Source organism: Odocoileus virginianus, chromosome 20, assembly GCF_023699985.2.
Source record: "Odocoileus virginianus isolate 20LAN1187 ecotype Illinois chromosome 20, Ovbor_1.2, whole genome shotgun sequence".
NCBI lineage: Eukaryota > Metazoa > Chordata > Mammalia > Artiodactyla > Cervidae > Odocoileus > Odocoileus virginianus.
In genome coordinates, this window is record NC_069693.1 from 26,183,194 (window position 1) to 26,194,245 (window position 11,052).

Consider the following 11,052-nt stretch of genomic DNA (forward strand, 5'->3'; position numbering starts at 1 on the left):
CTCTTCCAGCCTCTGTCAGTTCAGAGCAGACCCGGCTTTTCACAGGACTCAGAGATAATGCTTGATTTATTCCACACTCACCCCAGAGGCATGACTTGAGCCACTGCCCTCCCTCCCTCCACGCCAGGGCCGCCGAGCTAGCGACACGTTTGCAAAGGGCTGGGGTTGGAGGAGGGTGATCCCTGTACTGCAGGGACAGTGGGTGTCCGCAGATGTTGAAAGCAACGAGTGGGCTCACGGCGCCCTGGACCGGTAACGATGCCACTTTATAGGCTCTAATCCTCGCGAGGGACAAGAGGCAAGAGTCCCAAAGGAGAGGGCTAGCAGCTGGCCCGCCCCTGGGCAAACCCACGCAGCATTTCAGAGGACACACGTCCGCAGGGAGCGGAAAGAGCGTTTGTCCCATCACGCCACAAGCGTGGGCCGCCAGGGATGCGGCTCCCGCGTTAGCTTGAGCGTGTAGCTGCGCAGGCGCGGGCAGCGCGCGCGGAAGGCGTGCAGCACGGAAGGTCGCACCACGCAGAAGCAGTGTACCTCGCGCAGGCCCGCGCAGCACGCTGCCAGCTCCTCCAGTGCGGCGTCCAGCTCTGCCGAGGCGGCGGCGCGCACCTCAAGCGCGCGCAAGGTTGCGGCGTAGTGGCGCGCCGCGAAGCGCACTGGGCCTACGGTGTCCCCAGAGAGGCTGAGGCGCAGCGCAGCCACGGGTACGGCTGGCTGCAGGACGCGCGTCACGCTCTCTGCAGGCAGCACCGGCTCTAGCTCCAGCTCTACCTCCAGTCCCGGGTGGCGGTGGCTCAACGCGGCCCAGGCTTCATCAGGCAGGGGGGGCGCGCGTGCGTCTTCCGGACACGCGCACCGCAGGGCGAGGAGCTCGAAAGGCGCGCGCTCTGGCGCCGCCAGTGCCTCGAGCGCGGTGCGCGACAGGCTGGCCAGGTGCAGGCCAAGGGCGCGCAGGAAGGGGCAGGCCTGTAGTAGCTCGAGCACGGAGCCCGGCCCCACGCTGCCCACCAGCGTTCTGTTATCCAGGAAAAGGCTGCGGAGCTCCGGACAACCGTGTGCCACCTGCAGCACCAGCGCGTCGTCTAGTGAGAAGGGCAGGCGCCGCAGGTCGAGGTGGCGCAGCGCGCGGGCCGCCCCACAGAGGGCGTGCACCGCGTCCAGGACGTCGCGGCCGGCGTCGAAGAGCGGCTTTTCTCCGCGGCACTCCAGGCACAGGCCTCGCAGCCCGGGGGTACGGCCCCTCAGTGCAGTCAGTAACTCCGTGGCCGCCCGGCGACTCGACTTCCTCGACGGCTCAAATTCCAGCCATAGATTCTGAATGTGGTCCAGGCAGGCGGACAGATACGGCGGCAGCATGCCTTCCAGCTCACAGTCGCAACTTGGGGGTAGAGTGGTAGAGAAAAGGCATCGGCCGGCCAAGTCCCTGCGACCTGGCGAGAGGTCTCTAACCCACCCCTCTCTCTGGGTTCCGGTTACCATCCCCACTTCTGCCCCCTGCCCACAAATCTCCCTGTTCCGCCCATGCCTGGTCGCTCCTACGTAAGCTAGGAGGGAGCCCTATCCCTTCCTTCAGATGCATCTGCCTCCAGTTGAAACCGTGCCAGAGAGAGGCAAGGTATTTTAGAAAATGGGCTTTCTCATGGGTCTTTCAGGAGGCGGGGCGGGGCCAGGCCTCTGGGCTGCCGCATTCACATTCCGCCTGTTACTTCTCAGTTGAGTGAGGAAGTAATTAAATCTCTCTGCCTCATTTTTTTTATCTGTGCGATGGAGATAATAAAGTCCATCACATAAAGTGTTTGTGAGAATTAGTAAGACTGGTATACCAACCATTAGAACAATGGTTGGTACACAGTAGGTGGCCAATGTTAGAAATGATGCTTTTTAATATGGGGAGGAGTCACAGCATCTCCCCAACCTCAGACTCTACCAAGACTGGGAGAAGGTGGGAGGGGGAAGAGACTGCTCACCTGATGCTCGTGTCGTGCCACACAGCGCTGCAGGTGGCAGCGGCAGCCCAAGCTCTGCAGACCCTCGCTGCAGCAGCGCGGTCGGGCAGGGGCAGGTGGCGGAAGATGAGCGCCAGCACCTCCTCCGGCAGCTGTTCTCCAGGCTCGGCCATGGCCAGGTGGGCCCCCTCCCCTGCAGGAAGGCCACAGTGTTGAGGGGAATACCTGGAGCCTATGTGTAGAAATGTTTGGGGCCCAGCATCCTCTATGTAAATTTGCAGAGCCCAGTGCAAAGTGAAAATGTGTGTCTCTCTGTTTAAAATATTATCGAGGATTTCAAGACCGTTGACAGCAGATCATTTAACCAAGCTATTAAACCAAGCCTGGGGCTCTGTACACAGATCTCAGACGCATGTGGTCTGACTGAGAGGCCGAGCATTTCTGATTCTTCCTTTAAACTACGTTCTCACTTGTTGAACAAATCCACATTTTATAATACTCTATTAGAAGGAACTCAACCACGATCCGTGCACCAGGTTGATAAAGCCAAAATACCCGGATTTGGGACGATGCTGTCAGATCTTTCTCCTAGTCACCAATGCCTTCTCTGAGGAAGTTGGAGGGCCGCTGCCCAGGCCCTGACTCCAGACCACCACGTCTTCCCCAACCCCTCACCCCCGTCTCCCTCTACCGCACCATCACGGCGGCCAGAGAACCCGGACTAGTCTCACAGAGTCACTGAACTGCTTGCCTCCCAGCTTAGACCCTGAGTACTTAGGGAACGACGGAGCCCAAACACCAAGGGCCGTTGAAATGGCTTCTCAAAGGACGCTGGGCACCAGAATCACCCGGACTTTTGTTCACACTACAGATTTCATGGCCCTACCTACTAAATCAAGCTCTCCTCAAACAGTAGGGCACAGGAATATGAATTTCAACAAGCGCAGATGTATACCACAGGTCCCAAATTGAGAAAGCCGGTCCTAGCCCCACCCGTCACCAGAGAGTGACGGCAGAGTTAATAGGGCGGGAGCATTAAGGAAAACTTTTAATTGGCAGGGACCAGGAGCCAATCAGGAAGCAGAGGTGCTGGTGGGGCGTAGCTGAATCCGCAAGGAGAAGGGAGGCTCCTTCCTCCACTTCACTGGGGGAGACAATTTGGGTTCTTCCAATGAGAGGCCAGCGAGGCGGAGAAAATCTTGGGGTTGTGGGAGCCTGAGGGACCCTGGGTTCAAATTCCGATCCTGAACCCCGAGCAGCCCAGGCACCCGTTGGGCGGTTTAAGCTCAACTGGAATTCCGCAGACCCACATCAGAGCGCAGGCCTTTGTTGGAGATTGTGTGTCCTTTTTGAAGTTGCCAATTTTAGTTTAAGGTGCTTAAAGGTTTTCGTAGACAACGTTTGACGCCACTGGCCAGCTTTCTATTTTCCCATATTTTCTAGGCTAACGGTCCCTGCTGGAATTTGTGTCTCGAGTACCCGGGAGTTTCTGATACCCTCCTCCACGCTTGAACTTGGCACCCAGTTCAGAGTGTCAGGTAGAATCAGAGATCAGGGATCTTCGAGCTCGACCACCCAGAAGGGGACGTCCCCTCGTTGCTCCGTCCGTTACCCGCTGGAGGAAGAGGATCGGCTCTCACCCTGGGGCCCTCCGGCCTCGTAAGAACCTCAAGTCCTCGAAGTCCCTTGCCGCGGGCAGTTCCGCCGGCTGTTTGACCTCAGGCGCCAGTGTCTTACCTGCGCAGCGGATCGGGTGGGCTTTGCCCAGAGGCTGGGGATTGGCAGCAGAGGACGGTGGCGGGAAGGAACTGCGGGCAGCCCGGGGGGCGGGACGCCGGGACGGACGGGGCGGCTCGGACTGGGGCACCGCCCCTGCGCTCCGCGCACACCCGGAAGCAGCGCGAGTCCGGTGGAAGCCGGCGGGCGTGGGAATCCAGGCCGGGCCAAGGCGGCCAGGTTAGTGCAGGGGGTGGGTGGGCTTTCCGTTGCGGGCAGGAGCCAGGCGGATCCTGGCTCAGGAGCACGGGCGCGGTCCGGTTGTCACCCGCGGCTGCCGGGGCAGGTGGTGGTGGTCGTGGTGGTGGCCTATTGAGCTGTTTCCGTGGGAGGCTGGAGAGAGGGTACCGACGTTGGCCCCTGCCTTGTCCCAACTAGGGGCTTTCAAGGGGCGGCAGGGCCCTGTGGGTGAGAGGACGGGGTGGGGCTGGTTCTGAACAGACATTCGAGTAGAAACCCCTTGCCGGTAAGAGCCAGTAGCAGGCGCGAAACTCCAGCAGGAGGGTGGGCTAACGGGAGGCCGGGGAGCTCCTCTCTAGAGCTCGTGAGAGGCTTTGCTTGAGTAGATGCTGGAACTCGCAGCTTTTCAGGCCTTGAGAGGCCACGCCCGCAGGTCGTCACCGCCTAGCCGGCCAGAAGTGGGGCTACTCAGGACTGTTATTGTTCAGTCACTAAGTTGTGTCCGACTCTTTGCGACCCCGTGGACTGTAGCACGCCAGGCTTCCCTGTCCTTCACCATCTCTCAGAGTTTGCTCAGACTTATGTCCACTGAGTCAGTGATGCCATCGAACCATCTCATCCTCTGTCAGTGTTAATGGAGCGCTGCACCGGCTGGCTACCGATGGCAGGGGCATATTTTCCTGAGTTGGTACCCACGTGTCCCTTACGGTCTCAGCCCAGCTAAGGGTTCCCAGGACCCCGGCAGGCCCCGCTGATAAGAGAGGCGGACCCCAGGTGGGTGGGGCGCGGAGCTTCCCAAGGAGGGGCTTCTGTGAAGGGACACAGAGTTCCCAAGGGGGCTTAGTGAGCCAAGGCCCGCCCCTCATCCCACCCCACCCCTGCCACTTCTCAACCGTTACCAGGCTGTTTGCCTTCTCCCGTTCCAGTCCTAGACAGTATGACAGAGATTCCCCCCTCCTCTTGGTTTGCAGTGTCCTGCAGGCAGGCCAGCTGGGTAGAGGACTGTCTGGTCCTGCCCTTACTTACCCACCCTATGGGGTCAGCACCCTCCAGTCAGGGGTCTAGGAAGATGGCAAAGGGGAAATGTTTTGGGGCCAGGTTCCCACTTCTCCACTCTGGGCCAATACCCCAGGGCTTCCCACTTGTCTCCCTACTGCTCTTGGTCCCAGTTGTCATCCACCTCGTTTTTGTTTTGTTTTGCTTTTTAAGAAAAACAAATATGCCTTTTTCATACAAAATAAATCTCTATTTCACATAAAGCATAATATTTAAATAAAATGAAAATAAACATCACCCCAATATCCCCCTTCCCCAAGAGAAATAAACAGTACTAATTTCTTGTTAATTTCTATTGTTTTTGGATAAACACACAAGTATTAGTAAGTTTTCTTACTAATTATGGGAGGAGCTGGTCAAAAGGTATGTTCCCTGTGCTCAAACTCAGGGTAGGGTTATCAGGTATCATTCTTCCTACCAGGTCTGGGTGAAGGTGGAGGATGCCATTTCTCTTTGCCTTTATTATTACTATTTTTTAAATTTGCCAGCTGCACTGCACAGCTTGAGGGATCTTAGTTCCCTGACCAGGGATTGAGCCCAGGCCCCTGGCAGTGAAAGCACCCCCAAGGAATTCCCTTGAACCCATTTTTCTTAAAAAAGGGTATAATGTTGCCTCGGGTAAGGGGTGAAGGAAGAGGCAGGGCAGGTCTCCACCTGTTGCTCATGGTGCTGTAGCTGGGAGGCCACTGACAGGCCACTGCCATGGCTGACTGAGAATTTTGCTCCTTGATCTAGAGCTAGGATTTTGTCGAAGATAGATTAGAGGAGATGCTAATGCCAAGGGCCCTGACTGTGTTTGGACAGAGAAGGAGCCTGTAACAGAACAACTTGAATGGCGTCAGACAACAGACTATCTCCAAGAACTTGAGACTAAAAAGGAAGGATTTAGTTCACATAACAGAAAAGTCCGAGAGGCAGCTAGAGCCGGGGACTCGGTGTGGTTGGAGGTGCACTTCTTCATCTCTTGGCCCTGCAGCTTTCTGTGCCAGTTTCATTCTTGGTCAGGCTGAGAATAGCAAAGGAGACCTACCCTTCCTTCTAGCTCAGCTTCAACATAGGAAAGGGAAGCTTGTTCCTCTTTCCTGTTGCTTTAGTTGCTAAGTTGTGTCTGCCTCTTTTGAGTCCATAGACTGTAGCCACCAGGCTCCTCTGTCCATGGAATTCTCCAGGCATGAATACTGGAGTGGGTTGCCATTTCCTTCTCCACATCTTCCCGACTCAGGGATTGAACCCAGGTCTCCTGCATTGAAGGCAGACTCTTTACTGACTGAGCCAACAGGGAAGCCCAAATTGCAGGTTGATTCCAATAGGTCCAGTATGAATCCTGTGCCCAACTCAGAACAAACCATTTCAGGAAGGTGAATGGAAGATGCAGATTGGTTAGGCTGGACGTCAGGAGTGAGATTAGCCCTTCCAACAGGCCTGTGGATTGAGTAAAGGGAAGAGGGAAGTCCCCAGAGATCAGTCAGGACTCGGGGAGAGAATCTGGGCAGGCGCAAACTACAGGTGTCCTTTAAAGTGAAGCCAGGAGGTACAGCAGGAAGGCCAGCGAAGAAACCTAGGTTGGGGGGGAGCTGTGGAACCCCTGCAGGGATCCTCAAATTTGAACTGAGGGCATACCAGGACATGAGTCTGGTTGTGCTGTGGGGCGTGGGCACCATCCAGGAGGGTGTCTCCAGTCAGCTTTGAAAAGAGAGACACCCTCCCCTGAGGAGGGGGCAGAACTTTGCTTTTACTGCAACACTGTCCCTCTCCTCACCCCTGTGACCTTGGGCTCTTTCTCAGAGAAGGCAGTGGAGGTACAGTCCTGACTACAACTCTTAGCTAAGCTGGGGCCAGAAGCACAAGAAGCTGCCGAGGGGATTATGAACTTACCTTCACAAGCGTGCCAGCTGAGTGGGGACAGCTGGGTGACGTGGGACTGGACAGCTGTCTCCAGGGCTGGGCCAGGGGTGATCTGAATGCCTATCTCTCCTTGCCCAGGAGGCAAGATGGCGGCTGGGCCAAATGGGCTTGAGGAGTGGGTGGGCAGCGCGTACCTGTTTGTGGAGTCCTCGCTGGACAAAGTGGTCTTGTCCGATGCCTACGCTCACCAGCAGCAGAAAGTGGCAATGTACAGGGCTCTCCGGACTGCCCTGGCAGGTGTGTGGCTGGGCAGGCACTTGGGGAAGAAAGGGGGGCCTGGGGCCTTTTGTGGGCGGGGCCAGAGACTAAGACCCCCACCTCTTCAACTCTGTGGGCTTGTGTTTAATCACCGCTTTGAAGAAAAGATTCCTTGGGGATGACAGGAGAAGGATGCCTGGTTATGTAGGGTCTTTCTTCTCTGGCACGCATAAGTGCCCTTGGGTATAGACTTGTGTCTCTGTGTCTGTGTATAGTCTACCTATGTGTGCACTAATATCCCCCTACTCCATGCCCCCCCCCACTCCCCAGATCAGGCCGCTTGCTCACTGCTTTCTAATTTTACCACTCTCTCTCTTCTTTTCCTCTCTCACTGCAGCACTCCTTGCCCAAGATCCTTCCCCAGTACCTCCCTTTCCAGCCTACTTTTCCCATCTCAGGGTTGAGGCCACAGGAGGTTGAAGCTGGTTGGGGGATCTGGCCCCAGCCTCAGACCAGCGAGAGCCCCTCTCCTTGGGAGGAGGGCAGCAGTACTAGGAGGCGGAAGACCTGAAACCCGCCTACTGCATGGCCAGCTGCCTACCCAGAGGTCTTGGCTGCCCAGGGCAAACGCCCCTTTCTACGCTGCAGTCTCTTCCACGTCCCTTTTGCCCACCCTCATTTGAGGCTTCAGGGATGCGGCAAGAGTGGCACCCACTCCGTCTCAGAGTGATCCCTGTGATAGGTCCTGGCCTTTATTCTGGGTTGTTGCTGTTTACCTCCCCATTCTGCTTCCCAGCCAGGAGCTCTGGGGTATACCACGCCCCTAGGTGTCTGGGGGTGGGGAAGGCATCTCATCTCGGCCTTCATTCCTTCTCCGGCCTCATGGAGCATGGCCCCGCATGGGGACTGCATGGCGCCTGACTGCCCGCCTCCGCAGAGAGTGGCGGGAGCCCCGACCTGCTGCAGATGCTCAAGATCCACCGCAGCGACCCGCAGCTGATCGTGCAACTGCGTTTCAGCGGGCGCCAGACGTGCGGCCGCTTCCTCCGCGCCTACCGCGAGGGGGCGCTGCGAGCCACGCTGCAAGGGTGCCTGGCTCGGGCACTGGCCCTGAACGCGGTGCCGCTGCAACTGGAGCTGCGTGCTGGCGCCGAGCAGCTGGATGCCGTGTTGACCGACGAGGAGCACTGTTTGAACTGCATATGCGCGCAGAAGGTGCGGCCGGGCTGGGGCCAGGGTCGGGTGGGGCGGGAATTCGCTAAGGAGACCTCCACCGACGCCACACTCTCCTCTCTAGCCTGACCGGCTCCGGGATGAGGAACTCACCGAGTTGGAGGATGCGCTCAGGAATCTGACGTGCGGCTCGGCAGCGGGCCAAGGGGGCGACGTGCAAGGCACCCCAGCCCCCTCGCAGTCTCTGGCACCTTCTCCGCCAGAGGAGAAACCGCCACCCCCGCCGCCTGGCCAGACTTTTTTCTTCCAGGGTCAGCTCATAGGTGAGACTCCCAGAGAAAGGGAGAGGCAGGATCCTCAGGAGGATGAAGCTTGGGGAGGGGCGAGGTCTGGGCGGGGTAGTCACGGCGGGAATGGAAGGGTATCCCAAGCTCACTCCCTCCCCACTCTCTCTGCAGTGAACCGGCCGTTGAACCTGCAGGATCAACAGAAGTTCGCCCGCTCCGTGGGCCTCAAGTGGCGCAAGGTGGGGCGCTCTCTGCAGCGCAGCTGCCGCGCGCTGCGGGACCCGGCGCTGGACTCACTGGCCTATGAATACGAGCGCGAAGGGCTGTACGAGCAGGCCTTCCAGCTGCTGCGGCGCTTCGTGCAGGCCGAGGGCCGCCGCGCCACGCTGCAGCGCCTGGTGGAGGCGCTCGAGGAGAACGAGCTCACCAGCCTGGCGGAGGACTTGCTGGGCCTGGCGAACCCTGACGGCGGCCTGGCCTAGGCAGAGTACCAGAGAAAGGGGAGGTCAGTCAGTTGCCCAGCCAGGGTTTGGAGCATCTGGATGACCGTAGGGTCCCTCCTGCTGCTACTGCTGACCTCTTGTCCACCACGCGACTCTGAGACCACACTTAGCAACCCCACTTAGCTGAGTTGCTGGAGCTGCTGCGCAGAGATGATGGCGGCCCTCTCCAGGAGTCAGACAAGCACCCACCGTGTCTGCTGGGGTGCTAATGGGCAGTTGTGTTCTAGATACTAGGACAGAGACAGAGTGAATGGGTGTCTGTCCTAGTATCTAGAACAGACCTGCTGCAAGGTCTGCTTCACCTTCTCCCACCCTAGAAGGGTTTCAGCCAGACTTTACCTCTTCATTCATTATTATTCATTAAGGACCTGCTGTATCCTAGGCATCATCCTGGGTGCTGCAAATACTGTGGTGAACAAAACACACGAATCTTGTCTGTAGTCAGTTCACGATCAGTGTGGGACTCTGAATATAAAGTAATAAAATACTACTCATTTTTTGGATGTGAAAAATACAAGGCATTGTGGGAACAAATGAGCAGGGGCCTAACCCAGGTTAGGGGTTAGGCTTCCTTGGGGAGAGATGAGTGTGAATATTGGAGCTGGGGAGGGGTGGAATGAGAGAAGGGCAGTATTCTGGACATGGCCAGCCTCAGGTGAAGTCTTGAGGAAGGTGGGAGGGAGGGATGTTAGAACAGAAGGTTTACAGTGGCTGGATCTAGGAGTGGGTGGATTTGCAGAGACCCACTGGAGAGTCGGGGAGGCAGAGAGTATGGGGTCTGGGGAACCATTTTACAAGAGTTTGGATTTCATCCGGAGGCGAGTGAGAGGCCTTTAAGGGGGTTTGACAGTTCAGGCTGGGAGTGAGGATTCAGAGGGAGAGAGAGTACAGTCCCCAGGCTGAGGCAGTTGGCAGTAGAGATGGAGGAAAACGATGAACACCGAGAGCTGTTTAGGACAAAGGACAACAGGCCTGGTGACACTAAAAGAGGAGAGAGCGGGGAGAGGACTCCAGAGTTTCTGATTTTGCCAGTTAGATGGGAGGAGGGATCTGCCTGCTGAGATAGGGGCCCTGGGGAAAGTGAAGCACTTGCTCTCTTTGGGACTAGCTGGGTGTGATGTTCCTGTCGAACACCCAGAGTTCAAGGATGGCTAGAGCTGTAGTTTTGAGTTCAGGAGAGGGTCAAGGCTAAGGACTCCAAAACGTACAGGTGGGTGTGGGTGGGACAGCCCAGGGGGAGGTCCTGAAGGACGCCAACTGGAAAAAAGAACAACCCAAAGAGGAAGGAGGAAAACCAGATTTGGAAGCCAGAGGAATGGCTCTCCCTGCTGTGATGGAGGCTGAGAATTTGTGAAGGCCGAGGAGTGTCCACTGGAGTCAGGGAAAAGGTTACTAGGTGGAGGCTGTGTCTGGGACATAGTGGGGACAGCCTGATACCAGACCACGGGAGGGATGGGATGGAAGCAGTAGAGAAAGCCACAGATAGGAGAGGACTCCTGAAAAGTCTGTGAGCAGGAGAGTGAGGCCCAGGATGGAGGGTTTATTTTGGAAGGAGAACATTGGTGAGAAGAAGTCAGAAGGAGCAGTCATAGCCACGGAGAAGGAGGATGGCGCTGGGTAGCAGTGCTGGTTCCCTAGTCTGCCCTCAGAAACTCCGGGGTGGGGGGGATGCGGTGGGGTTGTCTACTCCAGGCCCCACTGCATGGGCTGGGACCTGGAGGCTCTGAGTTCCAGGGAGAGAGAGGTGGCAGCATAACTGGGCAAGGCCTGGCCTCTCAGTCTTCACCTCTCTGCCCCACTGGGTTCCCATCAAACCATTTGCACACTGACCTACTTCGGGAGTTCCCCAAGCTGAACCAATCCCTGCCAGCCTGTCTGGCCTGCAGTGGGCCCAGGCATGGTGATTTCCTCCTGCAGTAGGCCATGCTGGCCTGGGCCACTAGGGACTAGAGGACTCAGAACTGCCTCTGCGAAGAAAGATTGAAGTGCTTATCTGTGAAGTTATAGCAGACAGGGTTGGCCCCCTCT

General features: G+C 57.3%; 2 protein-coding genes across 2 annotated transcripts; one reads left to right on the forward strand and one right to left on the reverse strand.

Annotated features, from left to right (window-relative positions):
- Positions 1-48: 48 nt before the first annotated feature.
- On the reverse strand, positions 49-3,788 carry FBXL8 (F-box and leucine rich repeat protein 8). Its single transcript, XM_020884914.2, has 3 exons — positions 3,684-3,788; positions 1,968-2,139; positions 49-1,378 (listed from the first exon to the last, which is right to left on the reverse strand). The coding sequence occupies exons 2-3, from the start codon at positions 2,117-2,119 to the stop codon at positions 406-408; spliced, it is 1,125 nt and encodes a 374-aa protein (XP_020740573.2). The 5' UTR covers positions 2,120-2,139; positions 3,684-3,788; the 3' UTR covers positions 49-405.
- A 3,161-nt stretch (positions 3,789-6,949) lies between these two features.
- On the forward strand, positions 6,950-9,541 carry TRADD (TNFRSF1A associated via death domain). The gene is made up of 4 exons (XM_020884919.2): positions 6,950-7,100; positions 7,999-8,276; positions 8,359-8,557; positions 8,693-9,541. The coding sequence occupies exons 1-4, from the start codon at positions 6,950-6,952 to the stop codon at positions 9,001-9,003; spliced, it is 939 nt and encodes a 312-aa protein (XP_020740578.2). The 3' UTR covers positions 9,004-9,541.
- The last annotated feature ends 1,511 nt before the right edge of the window (positions 9,542-11,052 follow it).